General features: G+C 40.6%; 1 protein-coding gene across 16 annotated transcripts in view; it reads left to right on the top strand.

Annotated features, from left to right (window-relative positions):
- THRB (thyroid hormone receptor beta) overlaps positions 1-20401 on the top strand; it is a 303177-nt gene that overhangs the window by 256108 nt on the left and 26668 nt on the right. For all 16 annotated transcript variants that reach the window (XR_003761496.2, XM_039912994.1, XM_039912991.1 and 13 more), the window contains 2 exons: positions 11834-11934; positions 19010-19157. Coding sequence is in view for 15 of the 16 variants with exons in the window: in XM_039912994.1 (XP_039768928.1) it covers positions 11834-11934; positions 19010-19157 (249 nt within the window). In the remaining variant the exon portion in view is untranslated. The remainder of the gene's footprint in view (positions 1-11833; positions 11935-19009; positions 19158-20401) is intronic.

Here is a 20401-nt window from a genome sequence, read left to right as displayed (position 1 = left end):
CTATTTGAACTACTGTCAGGATCATCAATTAAATGTATTTTGGGGGAAGCACCGACTTTCTCATTTACTACATTTTATGAACTTGAGAGTTTCAAAAGTACGGTGAAGGACCCGTAAACCTGGAATAGGCTTTGGGTGTCTTCTCTGTTTCTTTTAACATTTTATATGCATGGGTTATATGATTTAAAATGGTATATTGCCACTGCCTAAAACTGTGCCTGAATGTATCGTGGGTGTTTGTCAGGTTCTTGAGCAGTAGTCTTTCCACTGTGCCTTACTGCAACTTTTTTGAGCATTTAGATGAGCTTTGGAATTTTTAGTAAATCTATTGATCCTTTCATAGTTTCCTCATTTTGTTTCCCAAAGCCCATTTGCGTCCTTGGGGGTCTGCCTCTTTCAAAGTATTTCTCTTGATATATAGTGGTCCTTTGGTAATTCATCTAATGCATGAAATAGGGCCCCCAAAAGCCAAGCACATATGTTTGTCATTTTAAAAAATATTTGCCACTGAGAAGATTCTTCCATTCACCAGATGCCCTAAATGGGGGTGAAAAACATGTTATGGCACATGTTGTTCTTTCTTTTCCTATGCATAAACTCTTTCAAAAGTATCCAATCTCTTAATCCTCTCCTGAGGACAGAAGGCTGAACCCAGCATGTCTATTTGTATTGATCCAATATTGATTTGTTTTTCCCCTGTTAATGAATCCTCTATAGCCTCTCATTAAGGCACATTTAGGACTCAACTGGATGTCATCTTGAGCAGACCTTATTTTTTTTAATCGGGTTTTCTTTTCTTTCCCTGAAATTCATAATTGCCTCATTTGTGTTCATGCTGTTCATCACCATGCTGGTGCTTTGCTAATTCAGCTTTTAGGCATTTCTTTTCTTTCTTTTGAATGTACTTCATTCCCCTATCCTGGGTGGTTAGTTTTCTCTCTCGCTTGTGGGATTAAAGAAGGTTGAAATTTAGAACAGGCATGCCTATTCTATCTATTATTTGTGACACAGAGTACAATTTTTTTTAATAATCAGCTGCTACAGACACATATAAGGCACAGTCACTGATGGGAAATAATGAGTAATAAGTGGTCTCTTAGAATGTAGCTCTTAGACACATTAAAATCTATCATTTCTAGCTTTTGATGAATTATAACGCTGAAATTAAAGTCACCCCTGGTAATCCTGAGGAATTAATAGGTAATGGGTGATTGTGATAGTGAATGCACTATGAATAAAAAAGACAACATATTTAACAAGTTTCTTTCGTCAAAACTCCCATTATATGGAGAGATTTTCAAATCAATTTGCATTCAGTTATTTTGAGTGGCTGGTCCATTTAATTCTAACTTAATTCAAACACATTTCCTCACCATATCTGGATTTTTAATACTTTTACTTTAAAATTCTTCCTTAAAAAACTTAAAATGTCCTATATTTGCCAGCTACTCTTATAGACCCAAACTACCAAATGCAGCTCTATAACAATTTGTCTCTTTTTGCTAAAGGAATATAAGGTTCTTAGCATTCTGCAACCTTCTTGGCTTACTGAAAATTATGTGGAAATGGAAATAATGAGATCTTAAATTGGGCAGTGCTGTTTTTGGAATGACCTGGGTGAAGAAGTTCTGATTAAAAAAAAAAAGTTGCCATTAAAGCAAGTCAGATGGATGGAACAATCTTTGCTTTTTTAAACACGTGCATAATACTGCTATTGAAAATGAATATTCTAATGAGTTTCAGGATATTGAAATGTAAAGCATTGCCTTTGAAATGTGATACTAAGTAGTTAATGCAGTAGCAAACTTTTTTCCAGTGTTGCGTTGCGGTTGCTTATATTTCAACTTGGGCACCACAACATGCTGTATTCCATTAGGAGAGAACAACACTACAGGCAACTATAAAATAGTTTCTTTAAATACAGAACACATTTTCTGCTCAAAAGGTTAAATGAGAGTGCCTCTTAGTGCCAAGAAATGGAAGCAAAGCGAGGAACAGTAATAGCACCCAAAGTAAACCTAACAGCAAACAATGTGGGAGCTCTCTTTTCAGACCATTCCTTCTCTCTGATTACCAGGAACTAGAAGTGGTTATTGTCCAAAGAGATACCTTTCTGAAAATGCAGTTTCCACTCTAACCTCATCCCAAAGCTTCTATGTCCATCAGAACCGAATGCTAACAATAAGATTCCAAGGTATTAGGATAAAATAATAACTAGGCTAGCGTATCTCCCAGAAAAGGCTGTAATGCACTGTTGGTGCTCTGATTCACTATTTCTTCTCCATTACTGTCCTTTAACTTGGGCTTGGTCTGGTTCCCACCAAGCTGACTCTCCACTTGATTGGCATGCCTTGCACCAAAGGTTTCTTTACTCTTTTTTTCTGGAGCTTCGTGTTTCATTTAGCAGTACTTGCCGCTGTCTTTTACAAAGCATCCTCTCTGACCGTAGTTTTTACATTTGGTACTGCCTCCTGCCTGTTGTCCTGTCACCTCGCCAGCTGCTCTTTCTCTGGCTCCTTCCTCCAACTATTCACCTCTTCCCCAGGGTGCTGTTTTGGGGTCCCTACTCTTCTTCCTCCTCACTTTCTTGGAGAGAGCATCTTCCTTAGTTTCAGTTCAGTTACGTTCATTTACGTGCATGGGCTACCTCTCTTTTGACCCACAATTTGACCTCCTCAGACCAGGCATATAACTCTTTTTGCCTTCAGGATATCTCCAACTGAGACCTTGCTGACAAAGGAAACACAAAATGGCAAAGTTAAAACTAGTTTTCATACTTATATCTTTCTCCTTCTTAGATCCCCATCCTTATCCTTCACCCCTGGTACTGTCATCCATGCCTGTTTTCTAGAGAAATTATTTTTAAGCGTCTGTACTATGTCTCTTTAGCCTTTATTTTTCACCTGAAGTCTCTTGCCAAATCCTGCCATTTTTCCTACACACTGTATTTCAAGATTTCTCTCTTCCTCTCCATCTCAGCTGGATCAGTATCATCATCACCATCATCAATGGTTTTTACTGAGTGCTTTCTACAGGCAGAATACTGTACTAAGCACTTTATATTAATATCTCACTCCCCCTCTAGACTGTGTAAGCTCATTATGGGCAAGGATGGTATCTGCTAACTCTGTCAACTCAGGTGAAGTTGTGATGGGCACCACCTATACCCAGTCAGTGATTTTTTAGTTTTGCCTCCAACAAAGAAATCAATTTAAATAATAGATTCTCAATGAAAACCTCATTTTTAAGTAATCTATTCAGTTCTGATTTGTTAAAAACAAGCACTATTAACCCATTTTCCAACTATGGGGCCCCAAAAATGTTGTGGAAGCCTCAGTATCCACAGGAAAATGTTTTTTGGGCACTGGTCTAAATAACTGTGACCTCCTCAACTTGTATCTCTCCAGTTTTTCCCTATCCCCTCTTTGGTCTGGAGTACGCTACAACCAAGGTATTAACAGTGAAATCAATTCAACTATGTCACACCACTTCCTCAAATACCCAGGTATTCCCTGTCACCACTTTAATCGAGTAGAAATTCTTGTCTTTGAGCTTCAAGGCACTCTACTCAACTGTATTAATCTCCTAAACACACCTGACCTATAATCCTCATGCCAGTCAGGTGGGCAGACATACCATACCACCTTCTGTATAGGGTCCTGCCTCTCTTTCCTATAAAACATTTTTCAAAGTGTGAAACATATCCCTGCCCAAAGGGGAGGGGAAGGGTATGTGACAATGGAGGCTTACCCCGACCCCTGCCCCCTGAATTGGGACTGTGGCAACAAATAGCTTTATCCTTCACAACCTTTGAGCTCTAGGGGAAGGACAAGCAGTCATTGCTAGCCCTTAAAACAGGGAAGCAGTGTGGCTCAGTGGAAAGAGCCTGGGTTTCAGGGTCAGAGGCCATGGGTTCGACTCCCAGCTCTGCCACTTGTCAGCTGTGTGACTGTGGGCAGGTCACAACTTCTCTGTGCCTCAGTTACCTCATCTGTAAAATGGAGATTTACTGTGAGCCTCACATGGGAGAAGTTGATTATCCTGTATCTACCCCAGCGCTTAGAACAGTGCTCTGCATGTAGTAAGCGCTTAACAAATACCAACATTATTATTTAAACTGACAGATACAAAAGGTACCAATACAACGTAATGTATAAGCCATGAATATTATCTCTTTAATCTAATTGTTTTTATCATATATGTGTTTGATTATCCTGACTGTCAATATCATCATCAGGAGTATTTACTGTGTGCAGAGCACTGAACTAAGCACTTGGGAGAGTACAATATGCAAGAAGCAGCATAGCCTGGTGGATAGAGCACAGGCCTGGGAGTCAGAAGGACCTGGGTTCTAATCCTTGCTCTGCTACTTGTCTTGTGTGTGACCTTGTGCAAATCACTTAACTTCTTTGGGCCTCAGGTACCTCATCTGTAAAATGGGGATTAAGACTGTGAGCCCCCATGTGGGACAGGGACTGTGTCCAACCTGATCGCTTGTATCTACCCCAGTGTTTGCTGCATAGTAAGCACTTAACAAATACTAACATTATTATTATTAAGAGTTGGTAGAAACATTCCCTGCCCACAATGAGAGATGGAGACAGACTAAAATGTCAATAAATGATATGTAATATTACTATACTATAATGTATAATACATATAATGACTAATCTCTTCGAGGACAGAGAAGCCAGATTTGACTCATAGATTGTGTGTGTGTGTGTGTGTGTTTGTGTGTGTTTAAAAATTGTGGGGGTTTTTAACCAGAGACATTTTCCATTCTCTTGGGTTTGGAAGGCAATTTTAAAAGTATTTATTTTCAAAAACATTTTTAAGTGTGTGCCACATATTTGACAGTTCAGAGGCGAGAAAGAAATATGACAAAGCCTAGGAGAGCATATTTAATGGCTAAGGTTTAACATAGAAATGTTTAGCCTGAAGAGGAGAAAGTTGAGGAAAGGCTCAATAATGGCTTTCATTAGAGTTGTGATATAGAGGGTGGAGACAAGCCTTTCTCCATCTTCACTGAGGCCATCACAAGAAGGTCCAGGCTTGAACTGCTTCATATAGTTATAAAAATTGGAATAGATTACCTAGCAAGGTTGGAAGATCTCCCATTCTGGTGACTTTTTTCCAACCTAACAAATGGGTGAGATCAGAGGTCCCATTAAGTTCAATGTTCACTCTCCAACCATGACAATAGGAGGCTTAGAAGCACCACATGATCGTTTCTCTTCTTGGCATTTCTCTTAAATGGTTAGAGTGTTTTACGTGCTACATCCCTCAATCTTTCCTTCTCCATTCCTAACTCTTTCTTTTAGTAGCCCATAGTGGACTGCTTCCTATACTCTTATTCACACCTCTCTTGAGCCACCCTTGAACCTGATCATATTCTGCATTGCATAATTTCTTACAGTGATGAAGGAACATGTCCTTGGAAATGAGTTCTACATACCACCCCATGGTGTGAAGTTATCCCTTTTGTTTCTTTTTAATCTACCACCCTAAAGCATCACTGGGTACCCCTTCATTCAAGTATTTTGGAATTTAGTGAGTGGTAATTCTGTGTAGGTCCTCTCCACATGCTTCATGATTCTCTAAACTTTGATTGTGCCCCATCTTGGCCTTTCAAGACTGCAGAATCCCAGTCTTTCCATGTAAGTCATATGGAGGTTTCTCCATCACCGTGCTGCATCATCTTGGAAGCTCTTCTCTGGAAATCTCAGCATCGGTGGTAGTGCTTTCAAACTGGGAAATAGCTCTTTGTTTGCCCTTTCTACAGTGTAGTCACCAGACTCACTCCCAGAGCTTCAGGAAAGAGCACATCAGGGTTTGATACTCCGGCAAAACTCTGCCTTGTGATCTGTTTCCTATTCCCTTCTTGATGTTGCCCAGGATTTGGTAGTCCTTTTTGATCCACACTCATTAGACCAATGTTTAAAAGAAGAGTTAATGATTACAAGGTTTGTTTCCTGAGCTGTAACTGATCACTCAAAAACCATCATCCTGTACATTTAATTTTGATTTTTTTCCTTAGGTGCATCTCCTTAAAACTAACACTAAAGCACATCTTCCCTTTTTTTCTTTGCCCCCGTCAGTCAGCTTTGAGATCTTCCTGAATTTTGTATTTATCTGGCTGAGCTTAGTGTCATCTGAAAAGTAAGATATTGCAGTTGTGCCTGTGTTTTTCCTTGTACTTGTACCGTATATGTACAACTCACAACTGCCATTCTCCCCCATTTTATGAGATTGAAATTCCTTGGGACCAAGGACTGTGCCTTTTACTTCTGTTGTACTCTCCCAAACTCTTAATGCAGTGCTCTGCATGTAGTTATTGCTCAATAAGTACTATTGATCAACTGAATTAATAGATTACTTTGTTTTGACAGGAGAAGCATTAGCCAGACTGGTAGGTAGGAAGGTCAGAATTCATTTTAGTTTGCAAGAACAGCATCAGATATGGATTAATCCTATAGCATGAACCTTACAGAAATGTCACTTTCCTCCTTTGGTAGCCAACTGCAGAAAAGAGTCACCTGTGCAGGAGATGCTCTTTGGGCCTGATGTTAGTTGTCGGATATGTGGTCAAAATTTGTGATATTTCTTCCCTCGTCCATCTTAATCCAAAATCCACATGAACGGTTACAAGATGTATATGAGATGAATAAATTCATATTCCACTCCACCTATAGCCATGTGCAGAATATCAGTGTCAGACTGTATCTGTGGGCTGGAAAAAATCTGGAAGTGCTTTGGTGTTGTATGTGAGATCTAAAGTGAGTACAAGTTTACTAAGTTGGGCTAAAGTAGCCATGAGCCTACACCCTCCTAGTTTGAAGCTTGATTCAGGAATCTAAAGGGAAAATAAACAATACACTGGGAGTGACAACTTTGAGGTCTATGGTGGTCCAGATCTACAAAAACACACTGCCTGAGATTATTCCATCCTCTGCCCACCTGTGGCCTCAGGGCCAGTGTTTGGATCTGACTGAAACCTTTCCCTTAATATGTGAGAGACTGGTTCTATAATCTCATCCAGGAAAGAAAGGAAAAGACAAAAGATAAGAGTTAAGCTTACAGTGGGAATGAAGTCCCGAGTATTACTCATATCTAGGTTTAGGGATCTCTAGAGAATTTCCACGCAATCGTTTTGTGTGGTATTGTATTCCCCAGCAGATCTCCCTTTAACAATGAAGTAAGGAACTGGACATTTTGATTGGCACATCACTGTCTGAAGTGACTGTTTTACATAAATAACCTATTTCAGAGTTACTATTTTAAGGAAATGAAAAGAGGTGGGTGGGAGTGAGTAACTATCACCAATTTAAGTATATGTTTCTTTGAAAGATTTGAGTAAAGATTTATTGGATGATTTCTCAACCACCCACTTCAAGATCATCTGGATGCAACAACAAACACAACTTACAAATCATACAAAATTGGAAATTTGGAAGCAGCCCCTGTAACCTTTCCACAAAGATAAATAAACTCAAAGGGCATTAGGAGGAAAGAGATAGATTCAGAACAGCCTTGTGGTTCTGGCAAAGTTCTCCAATGGTCATTTACTTATGACGTGAAGTCAAGCATTTAAGCACTGAGAAAACAGGTCTTAACTATTAACTTGCTTGAAGTGCACAAAGTGTTATGCTGAACACAGCTGTTTGTACTCGATGTTTCATTGATATTTTTGATGATAATGATGACAGAAATTTGGATAAATTCTCTTTTCTACTTTTCACCCACGTTTTTCAAATAGAACAGTTTCACCTCCCAAAATTGTTTTTTTATGGCATTCATTCATTCATGTAATTGTATTCATTGAGGGCTTACTGTATGCAGAGCACTGCACTAAGCACTTGGGAAAGTACAAAACAACAATAAAGAGAGTTGATCCCTGCATACAATGAGCTCCCAGTTGAGCACTTACTATTTGCCAGGTACTACTAAGCACTGGGGTAGATCAGTGCTCTGCACATAGTAAGCGCTCAATAAATACTATTGAATGAATACCAGCTAATCAGGTTGTATATAGTCCTGTGCCACATGGGCCTCACAGTCCTAATCCCCATTTTACAGATGAGGTAACTGAGTCACGGAGATGTTAAGTGCCCTTCCCAAACTCACAAAGCAGATAAGTGGTGGAGCTGGAATTAAAATCCAGGTCCTTCTGACTCCTAGGGACGCACTCTATCCTCTAGGCCACTTCCAAGCAGGTTTAGTATTATAACCCCAGCTAACTGGACCCTAACATAAATTTCTCCTAATGTCTACCAGACCTTAACCAGCAGTTGATAGTTGGACTAAGGGAAAAAATGGTTCTCACTCCTAACAGCTACATCCGGGAGGAAGCCAAATTACTTCTCTCTTTTTGGATAAAGTTCAAGGTCAGGGGTATGTTTCTGAACACATTTCTTCATGACACCTACAATATTTGATAAGGACTTCATTCCTGAGGCCTGTCCATTTCTAGTGATTGGTTTCCTTAGCAGGCTAGCACATTGAGTCACTTTCATAGGTCCCTTTTTTGGCTCCAAATGGAATACCACAGAAAACTTCTATAAGTGTCTGCAAAGTCCATGACATCTATTGCGCTAGACTTTGGGTTTCTTGTGGACAGGGAGCCCGTCTACCAACTCTGTTATACTGTACTCTAACAAGTGCATAGAATAGTGCCTTGCAAACAGTAAGTACCCAATAAATATGATTGTTAATGATTGTATTAACCTCCCTTTTTCACTTGTCGTTACTATATTTTTTTTTTCTCAGCTGCATATACTGGTAGATGCTTATTTGTTTTCTGGGCATGAAGCCCAGTTGAGTTTCATTCGTGTTTTTTTAAAGAACTGACTCCCAGATTCTGCTTGTGAGATGAGTATTTTATGAGCTATTGGGTAGTTATTGTTTGTATTTCTTATTAAAATAAAAGTGAAACACCGTTACTCACCATAGAGGCTGTTGTGTGTAAGGTGGTTTTGGTCAGTGCTGGGATGACATGGAGACATAATAAAGTTGTCAGTCAGTCACACAGTACTTGAATGGTCCTTGGATGTATAGTTCTCTACTAAGTATTTGTATGTTGGGGACAAGCAACAGCAGGCTAATTTGGGTATTTTATCACCAGGTTTACCCAACTTAAAGTGGAGGGTTGATCAATTCTAACTGGATAATTCAGCCCTCTCTATAAACCTCACCAGTTTTGCTTTCAATAGTCTGTAATGTACAATTAGAAAAATGACTACAGCTAAGTGTCTCATCCTGAACCTTCTGCTGTTTTTATGCAAATAATCCAAGCAAAGCAGGACAAAGAAAGTGGGCTCCAAACCCATTTGGGAAGGGATATTTTCATGAGCTGAGAGCTTGGATCCTCCAGTAAATTTGGATTGAAGGACAAAAACCACACTGCAGGTAGTGAAGAGGATCATTTACTTTCCAGGAAAACTACCTCCCTGCATGGATTTTGATGGTCTTGCCAGTTGTCACCAGCTTTCGTAGAGTCTAATGTTTTAATCCTGTTCTCTAATATAAAAAGAAGAGACAATATTTAATAGGGAAACGTTTCATGTTTTAAAGTAGACAGGATGAGATAGTACTTTTTAGGATCTGACAAATCAACCTGGCCCTTAGTTGAGGACTCACTGTCCTAATATAGCATGTTAGAATGTCAGAATGCATTTAAAAAAAAAATAAAATAAATTTTTCTGGTGACTTCAAATTTATGATTCAGAAACAATGTCAGAAAAATTACTCAACTTCCAAAGGAAGCACATTTATTAACCTCAATTTGGATTCTTTCATCTGGGATACTTATAATGTTGAAATAATCTAGTATAAGTAGAGGTTCCTTCTTTTTCCAGTTTTCTTCATTACTATTTTTCTGAGTTCTCACCTGATTTGCCCAAGAAATCTGTATAAATGTCAGGGTGGAGCATGTGATGAATTTGGCAATCCTTTCACGCTTAAGATCATTTTGGACAGGGAACGTGTCAGCTAATTCTTTTTTTATTGTAGTCTCCCAAGCGCTTAGTAAGCACTCAATAAATGTGATTGATTATTATCAGGTCACTGAAGAATCAGATGCATAAGAAAAATATTGAGTTCTATCTGTCTTTTTCTCAACTCCATTCCTACCAATTATGCTTGCTTTCTATTTCAGAATATATACAGGTCTAAGTGCACGTAAAATAGGATACCCTATCCTTGTGTAGTTTGTTAATTACTGTAAACTGGAGTGAGACATTTTGGGAAAGTTTAGAATCAATCACTGATATGTATGGAGCACTTACTGTGAACAGAGCATTATAATAAGCACTTGAGAGAGTACAGTGCAGTAGAGTTGGCAGACACATTCCTTGCCCATAAGGAGCTTACAGTCTAAAGGGGGAGACAGACTTTAAAATAAATTACGGATATGCACATAAGGGCTATAGGAATGATATCGGGGTGGCTATCAAGTGCTTTAAGGGGTACAGTTCAAGTGCATAGGTGACACAGAAGGGAGAGCAAGTAGGGAAAATGAGGAATCCATCGAGGAAGGCCTCTTGAAGGAGATATGATTTGGGCTTTGAAGATGGGGAGAGAGGAGGTCTATCAGATCTGAAGCAGGAGGAAGTTTGGGCAAGGGTTTGGCATGAGATAGATGGCATCAAGGTACGGTAAACTGGTGTTAAAGGAGCACAGTGTGCGGAAGGAGTTGTATTAGGAAATCAGTGAGGTAAGGTAAGAGAGAATGAGCTGATTGACTGCTTAAAGCCGGTGGTAAGGAATTTCTGTTTGATTCAGAGGTGCATGGGCAACTGTTGAAGGTCTCTGAGGCATGGGAAGACATGGATTGGAAGAGTGAAGTATGGATTGGGATGGGGAGAGGCAGGAGGTAGGAAGGGCAGCGAGGCGGCAGATGCATTATTCAAAGATGGATATGATAAATGCTTGGAACAGTGTAGGAGCAGTTTGGATGGAGAGGGAAGAGTGGGTTTTTAAACAAAGATATGAAGGTAGAACCAAAAGGATTTGAAGACAGAACTGAATATGTTGGGTGAATGAGAGAGATGAGTCGAGGATATTGTCAACATTATAGGCTTTTAAGACAGGGAGGAGGGTGGTGCTGTCTACGGTCTTGAGAAAGATACAGGAAGTCAGGGTTTGGTGTGGGGCATTGAGGACTTATGAAGACATTTTCTAGGGGACTTTTTTCCTTCAGCTCCCTGGGTTATTCATTTCAGAAGTAACAGAATGAATACAATCCAAAAAGATCTGCTCATTAGGAACAAAACCTTCGATTCTGCAGAACCTGCTGTTGTTTTACTTTAGCAAGATCATGCCAACCATTCATTTTTTAAGGGTGATTTGTTCATTTGTATAGATTTCTCAGAGCATAAATATCAAAACTTAAACTGGTTTCTTGATTGAACATTATTTTGGATCAAAAGTAATTGAAGTCTTTTTTAATGCACAGTGTACCCATAGTAGTCCCCAAATGAAAAACTATGAATAGAAAGCAGCATAACCTAGGAGAGCCCAGAGTCCTGATTACTATATCTGATTCTGCAGGTTATCTGTTTTTCAACAAGACACCTTGCTTAACCTCCTTGTTTCTCATCCTTTCCCCGTCTGTGCAAGAAGGCATGTCAAAAAAACACACCCTTTTTTTGGAAATATTCCATCTTCTGGGATGGGAGGTGTAACTATCTGCAAGAAATAGAGTATTGTTAAAGAGATAATCTGTGGTTATCCCTGTCCTGTTAGCCAGTCATTTGGTCCTGAGTAGGGAGTGATTTATCTTTGACTATAACATGCCATTTGGTGATTTCATGCTCCTTTTTTTCCTCCTTCACAGGGTACATACCCAGTTACTTAGACAAGGACGAACTATGTGTAGTATGTGGTGACAAAGCCACTGGGTATCACTACCGCTGCATCACTTGTGAAGGCTGCAAGGTAAATAACCTGGATGGGATGACGGACACTGAATCTGGCAGTCTGGCTCAGTCTCTAATCTCGTAAAAGCTACTGTGCTTGAATGTCACATTAAGGATAAGTGCAGATTAGATCCAAACTACAACATCTGCTGCCCATAATAATTCAGGTGCCTGGCCCTACTGCTGATGTTTATCAGCATCAGGTATTGGATTTCTTTTTTCAGACCAATGGCAACTAAAAATTAAATCAGCCGATCAGTCTGACATATTCAGCTCTTCAATATTTAGGGATTTGCTTTTGGTAGGAAAAGATATTGGTCTGAATTTTCTTGCGTCCTTAATTGTCTATTTTTGTGAGAACGTAGAATCTGTATCCCTCATCACATAAGCCAGTCATTTCGACATTTAAGGTTTTGCATTCACTGACTTGAGAAAATTCAGGTTAGTCAATTCTAGGCCTGATTCTGCATGGAGACAGGAGAGATTGCTCACTTTGGAGAAGTCGTTAAAGGCCTATTGTTACAGGTCACTTGGAATGGACGGCCGGCTACTATACACTACTGTGGCTGACTGGCCAATTCCTTGTCTCCTCACCACTTTGTGCTATGTAAATATAGTCTGTGCAATTTACTAAAGTAATTTATTGACAGGGGCCCTAGAAGCTGGAATAGCCAATGCACTTCAAAGTAAATAAGAATTCTTCAGGTTTCAAAAAGAATCGTTCCAGGGGATAATGATCTGGTTTTATTTGCATTTCTAAAGCGAGTTCTAATTTGTTTTGAATTTGGGGGTTCCATTTGAACCATTTTTTTAACGACTCCATGGTCTAGGATAGCCCTCTAAAGGAAACCAGGGCAGGAGGTAGTGCCAGTGTCTCATTCCTATGGTAGTGGCAGGTGAGGAGGGTGGGAACGGTAGTGACAGGAGCTGCCGTAGCTGGGAATCACCACAGATGGGGCCTAAAGTTGAACAGTGGGAGGCTGGTCTCTTTGCAGGAGCAGTCACCAGAAGCCAGAGCTACAGGGCCAGATGAGAAACCATCCAGGTTTTTTCAGGTTAGCCCAATTTGTAAAAAATGCTAATCAAGGGAGATAGAAATTGGGATAAAACCCACTAAAAACCCTAAAATTCACACTTCTCTAAAAGAAGCCAAGTCCTCATCTATCTTGGTATGTTATTGCTAATTTAAAATTATTTGGGGAAGAGGAATTAAAATATTTTTAATAGAAAAATCTTTAAAATCAATATCTAGCTTACTGCCTCAATACTATATACAAACCACTCAATGATATTAACTTAGAGATTGCCTAATAATGGAATACAGAACTCAAAACATTCTACTAAAATGGTACGAGAAGGTCTTGGGTTCCGAAGGCTAGCAAACAAGGGTTGTCCTAGATTGGAGGGAGCAATCCCATAGGGGAAAATGTCCTGCAATTTCCAATTTCCTTAGATATAATTTGAGGGCTGTCAGTAAGAATGAACTACTATTATATTGCCTGTGGAGAGAAAGAAATGATCCCTGTGATAAATGAGGCCCAAATAAAGTAGGTTTTTAGAGACCACTGAAAAGTCTACAAGGATAATATCTAGAATATGAATTGACTATACATATACACATATATGACTAAATATATATACACATATACATGGTGTATATATACATGGTCTATATGTACTTCTGTAATTGCCCCACTTATGTAATAACTTTTATAACATTAACAGGAGGGGCTGTTCTATGACATATTAGAACTAAGTCAAGAAATAAGGGGAGCAGGAGGAAAAAAAGAATGAAAAGAGGAGGAGAGAAGAGGAACACTAGAAACTATCTCTTCTATTGTATTCTCTCAAGGCCTCCATGCAATAGATATTCAAAAATTAACCCCCTTTCCCTTCCCTTCTTCTTCCCCTTGAGCATGCCCATTTCAAAGGAGAAATCCCCCTCGCCCACACCTTCCCTGTAGAAATCTATGTCTGCTGTAGGGTCACATCTTGACCCTTCTCCTCCTCCTATCTTGGAGCACACCTGTTTCAAAGAAGAGACTCCCTTCCCTTGGTTTGAGCCTGTCTTTGCTGCATTGTTATGTTCTTACCTTTCTTCTCCTCCTCTTCCCCCTGTGTGCCACTATCACTGCTTATATTTGAGTGGTACAAAGCTCAGGATGGGGGAATTATGTGGAGGAGGCAATTATGTGAGTAAAATATGATAAATATATAGAGCTGTCCTTTGTTTTTGAAGATGATGTTACCACAGTAAGATCTTATTCATGTGTGTGAGTGAAACAATACGTGACCAGTATACTCTGCTGTATTGTTTGCACCTAGGATAGAACTTTCCGGGCTGCATGCACACACCGTCATACACAATCACATACAGAGTCTTCCTAGCTCTCAAATCACTTCCCTCAATAAACTTAGAGGCATAATTCCTAGTGGCCTTGAAGGGAAAATTCTTTCCAAATTCCTATCTCATTTAGACTGGGAAAGTCAAGCCTCACCTCTTTCCATGTAGTTTGAAAGATTCCTTGATTGGAATACTTTCTTAATGGTGCTAGTATAGCCACCATTTTTTTCAAGAAACAGTGGCAATTAGTCTACTGTTTTTTGGTGGGTTTTTTTTTTTAATACAGTCCCTTTCCCACGTGGGGCTCACAATCTTAGTCCCCATTTTACAGATGAGGTAACTGAGGCTCAGAGAAGTTAAATGACTTGCCCAAGGTCAGAACCCAGGTCCTCTGACTCCCAGGCCTATTCTCTTTCCATTAGGCCACACTGCTTCTCTATTACAATTCAGTACCTTAGAACTGAAAAACCCTAAATGACAAATCAGCTCTGTTGGGTTTCTTCCTTATTATTCCTTCTGATTGGTCCAAGAGTCTGCCCGATTGATAGGTCAATCATCCCCTTGTCTCTCCACCATCCTGTCAGGATTCTGGGGTTGTCTAAGCTAGAATGGTGAGAAGGGAAGCAAGGAAGGTCAAAAAGCCATAGATACTATCAGTCAGGGGAGTCAGGAAAAGAGAGAAGCTAGAAGTTGTGCTTAGTGGCAGGAATCAGGGATTATGACTCCCTAATTCAGAGTCTACCTACATGGATCAGTACCTTGTAGCTATCAGTACCTACCTACATGGATCACAAATGATTGTAACATGCTTCACATTAGACATGTCCCATGCCAATTTACAGCATGAAATCATATTTTCTAGTGAACTGTCTCCAGTAAACTTACTTTATTTGTTCAAATAACTCTAGTTTGTGCATCTGTTGTATTTTCCATTGTTGATGGTGAATAATGGAAAACTACAAAATTAGACGCTTCTCACTCCTCCACATGAGAGAAGCAGCATAGCCTAATGAACTAATGCAAAGTATTAGGATTCAAAAAGATTCTTGACCTGGGTCCCAGAAAATTCTCCTCCATATGCTTCAGTTGCCTGCTCTGTAAAGTAAATGCAACTTCAGTGGGTCTTTGTGATGAACAATCAGTAAGGTAATAGCAAATGAAAGTGCCAAATTATGTTTTAAAATGTAGCAGAGTCCTAAAGGGTGTAGTAATAGATGAAAGTTTTCTTTGGGCTCTTAGAGTAGCCAAAAGTTTTCATACTCTTTTCAAAACATTTCTATCCCTTACAATAGAAGTTGTGTCTTTTGGGAAACATACACAAAAAGGGTTTTTGAAAAGGTTTTCTGTTAAAATGTTTTAATTTTTAAATTCACCTTTCCACACTTCTATAATGCATAAGTTTTGCATTATCTTAAAAAGAATTTTTGATAGTTTTCCAGCACCCAAAATCTCCTGTGTAGTGCTTCATTAGGAAAACACTGAAATCTATATTTCATGTATAAAATATTTTTTTTTTTTTTTTTTTTTTTTTTTTATTTTCTCTGACGACTCAGAATTAGATCAGTTTTTCTTAAAACATTGTCTTTATTCATCCACATTCAATGAAATCAGCTCTCTTCTTCATCCCTGGATATTCTCTATTGTAAGCAACTAGAGCACTTAAAAGAGCATTTTTAAAGTTCCCTATTGAGAACGCTAAATGTTCATGTCTACGCCCAAAATTTGCTTTTTTGTTTGTTTCAGTAGCATTTTTTAAAAGAGTAATACAGCTGTATAGTGTTGTTGTAAAAGCATTTAACACTGTTGCCAATTTTCTGGGTATGTGGGAGATTAAGACAGAAGCCAGAATCGAAGCGAGTAAAATGCCCTAGTTGCCCTGAAGAGTACTGACCAGTCTCAAGTCTGCACTGCAGAAGCCTGGTAAGGGGGGACTTGAATGTAGACTGCTGGTGCAGATCAACACCAATATTGACCTTGCCTGCTTATCGGCTACCAAGGCTGCATCTAATTCTGGGTCAATCAGGGTCACATATCCCAACCTCAGGGAGGTTCCAGGTGATTCCCAGAACTAGCTGCAGACAGGATATAATTAGCCCGGCTGCCTCTCTGATACCCTGTGTCCAGGAGTCAAAGTAGGTCAATCTGGATTGGGAGACCACCTCCCAGAGGCAGGAAAGTGTGTAAAAGGCCCCAGCCAGCACTGGAGCCCTATGGGGAGGAAGCTGACTCCATCTAGGCCCTACAGCCCATCAATCATATTTACTGAGCACTTACTAAACACTTGGGAGAGTACAGTATAACAGACATATTCCTTCCCCACAGAGAGCTTATAGTCTTAGAGTGGGAGATGGACATTAATGTAAAAAAATTATGGAATGGTGCATAAGTTCGGTGGGGCTGGAAGGGGGGATTAATAAAGGGGACACAAAAGAGAGTGGAAGAAAAGGAAAAGAGACAGTTAGGGAAGGCCTCTTGGAGGAGATGTGCCTTCAATATGGTTTTGAAGTGGGGGAGAGTAATTGTCTGTGAGATACGAAGAGGAAGGGCATTCCAGGCCAGAGGCAGGATGTGGGCAAAAGGCCAGGGTTTAGAGGAGTGCCCAGAGCCCCCATGAAGCCTGGGACTCAGCCAAATGGAGAGAAGCCTGTAAGCTGGACCTATAGCCTGGCCTGGGGAGAGGGGCCCCTGACTAATTTTGGATTGGGCATGGGTGGGTGGAGCCAATGAATCACCCCAGAGCCTCTGCCAGGTCACTTAACTTGGCCAGGGGCTGCAGTAGTCCAGATGGGACCTGGACTCCAGGTGGGAGAGGCCAGAAGTGGGACAGTGAGGGGAGGGAGCAGGAGGGGTGGGCAGAAGAGAAGGGAAAACAGAAAATGGGAAGAGAGTGGAAAAAGCATAGAAAGGGGGGTGGGGAATGGGAAAAGGAGAAAAGCAAAGGGGAAAGAAGGTAGAAAGGAGGTAGGGAAGGGAAAACGGAAAAAGAGCAGCTCCTCACCCTCTGTTGTCAAATCACACCTCCCTCCCTTTCCTTCTATCTTCTGCCTCTGCAGTGACTAACACAGCAGTAGTGGTTATTCCACCATCCCAAGCCGACCCCAAATGGCAGTGGCCCTGGATGTTAGCCCCAAACCAGTGGCTCTGCAGCTGGGACCCGTGGGGTTTGCAGAGATGCCACACTGACTGTCGAGATCTGCCACCCACCTTTCTCCTAGAACAGCAATCAGGCCCCCTGAGTCCAGGGCTGAGATTGGCTCTGGGCTCACCTCCAGAAATCCCCACCGGGTTCCGGGGCAGTGCTCAGCGATCCAAAGCTGCCAACAGGGGACCAAAAGTGGAACTGCCATCTTAGCTCCCACTTAGCTTCGCGAGGCAGGATAAATTAGCTACTGTTGCCTGGCTGGCCCCAAAATCTGTGGTGTCAAGCCATTGGTTTCACCTCCCACAGAGCCAGTCCCATCGGGGTGGTAGCCTTTCTGACCCCTGTGGGGCTGATGCCCCTGTCAGGTTCAGATAGGGAGAGAGGGGAGGAGATAGAGAGGGGAATGAACAAGTTTTCCTGATACCTGGCTGTAACGAGAATTTGAATCAGAAGTTCACCTCTACCACAATTCTAGAGTTCCTTATTTAGTTCAGATGGTCCAACGTTGACAAAACCATGTCAGCCCCCTTCCTGGCCCTCTTTAACTGGGACGAATACCACTTTTATCCCTGAATGAATGTAGCTCCGCTATGAGGCAGTACAACTTCCTCACCTCTCCTGGTCCAGGAGGTCCATATATGGGATATGATTTGAAGAGGGGTCAGGAGGTGAAACCAGTTCTCTTGGTTTCTTCAGAAGCGTGAATCTATGTTCACTGAGTACTCACAGCATAGCCTCATGAAGGAAGAGTACTGAGGGAGGAAGTCCAGAAGGTTTTTACTCTATAGCCATCTGTCAGAGGCACTAAAAAATATCCAGTTCCAGTAGGTTGATGGTACAATCAGCACCTAGGACCATCAAGCCAAAGGTAATCCCCTGGTCTCAAACCTGAACGATCAGACCATTCCGCGAATTTGATGTTTAGCTTGCCTCATTGTACCTGCAGATGGCGAGGGTTTGTGCATGCAGGAGGAAAGCAGTAAGAAGGGAAAAAACAAAATCCTATTGGGTAGCAGAAAAAAATTGGAGTAAAAATACTATCCAGCTCAAAAAATCTGGTGACATGCCATTTTCTAGGTTTAAATCCTGATATTGCTAATTCATTGGGTCAGTTTACCTTGTCACTCTCTATCTAGAAGCAGATACCTGAGTGGACTATCTAAAATCAGTTCAATAATGCAAGTACATCTGAACATTAATGCATTTGATTGCAGCAAAATTAGCTTTCTGCTCTTTCTGTCTAGGTTTCTCCAACCCCGACTACCAAACTAGGACTTCTATACTCCTATTGGTAGAAATCTAGCTATAGAAATACAATATCCTGGGAAAATCTAATTATACAGAATCAGGACTTTAATGATTTAAAGAAACCAAAAAAATATTAAATCCGAAATTCGGAAAAGACTCCATCCCCCAATTCCTCCCCGCCAGCCATTTCCGATCTGCTCATAATCTCACAAGCTAAAGTTCTTGTTCCACACACAGTTGAAGAAGTAGGCACCAGGGATATGAGGGCACAAATCAGTCTATTTTATACAAAGGCATAAATGTATCAAATGTTTGGGGGCCATTTGTTTCTAATATTTGGGGATTCTCTGTTCCATGTAGGGTTTTTTTAGGAGAACCATTCAGAAAAATCTCCATCCATCCTATTCCTGTAAATATGAAGGAAAATGTGTAATAGACAAAGTAACAAGAAACCAGTGCCAGGAATGTCGCTTCAAAAAATGTATCTATGTTGGCATGGCAACAGACTGTAAGTACCTTTTCCTTCCTTCTAATTTTTATTTAAGGTGTGTTGATTGGTAAAAGGTTTCATTTGATTTAAGCCAGGCATTCAGATGAGAAAGGACCTGGCCCCCCTAGTACCACAGGGTAGTTAGAAGGTGCCTTTCATTTGCACACAAGCCAGCTTTCCCCTCCAAACATCCTCGCAGGAACAAAGGCAAGCCACTGCAGAGTGGCCTTAACCCTGTGACTTCTGTCCTCCCCCTCCCACGATTGCAGGCCTCTGACCCCTTCAACTGCCAAATCCGGGGCCTTAATTCCAGCCAAGAAAGTGCCAGGAAGGTACGTTACTTTGACAGCATTTCCGTTCTTGATTAGTGCCTGAAAATGTCTCGTACCCATGGTGTGGGATGATTTCTTCGCCTTAATGAACTGAGCTTCACCTGGTCACAGTCACACTGAATCATCAAAAGGAGAGAGCTAGTTTTTAACAAAGGGGAGAAAAAAATCTATTTGGATAAACATCTCTCTGGGAAAAAAATCATGTTTGGAAATTTCTGAAGAGTGATAAGTCGAATGTTGTTCAGTGAGTCATACTGCAGTTGTTTGTTTGTTATATTTTTAGCCAAAAAGAAGTTCTGTGCTGAAAGAGTACTACTCGATTTCTAAAGTGCCAGAGCATATGGTTGCAAGATTAACCCTTAGGGGTCTTTTCTCCCCACATCATACAAGAGGATTTATACAAGTCACTTCAATTAGTATAATAATAATGCTAAACATGAGTTGCCCACATAAACCCCAGCCCCCCACCAGGCATTAGAGTTAATAGCAAAAATTTCCAGCATATCGATGAGGGATTAGAACTTTTGGTGGTGAGAAAAAAATACAGAAGTAAAATGCTACAAACAGTTTTCCTAATCTAAGAGGAAATGACACTAGCATGCCATTCCGATATATGATATGTATAAATATGGGGATGTTGGCTAGAATGGCATACCTAAGGATTTGTTTGTTTAACCTGTTGAGCAAAAGATCCAGATTATTTTTTGCATCCGGAGATGGACAGTCTTGATTTGAACCCTTACCCCATGACCTTAATCATATTCCTACTGCTACAATATTAGGTCATTTGCCCTTGCCAACCAATGTATATTACTGATTTCCCTCTGTTCCTCCCCCTCTCCCTTCCCCTCGCCTCAGCACTGTGCTCGTCCGCTCATTTGTACATATTTTTTATTACCCTATTTATTTTGTTAATGAGATGTACATCCC

This window comes from Ornithorhynchus anatinus, chromosome 8 (assembly GCF_004115215.2).
Source record: "Ornithorhynchus anatinus isolate Pmale09 chromosome 8, mOrnAna1.pri.v4, whole genome shotgun sequence".
NCBI classification, from domain to species: Eukaryota; Metazoa; Chordata; class Mammalia; order Monotremata; family Ornithorhynchidae; genus Ornithorhynchus; species Ornithorhynchus anatinus.
The sequence above is the reverse complement of the archived record's forward strand: the minus strand, read 5'-3'. Positions and strand labels throughout refer to the sequence as shown.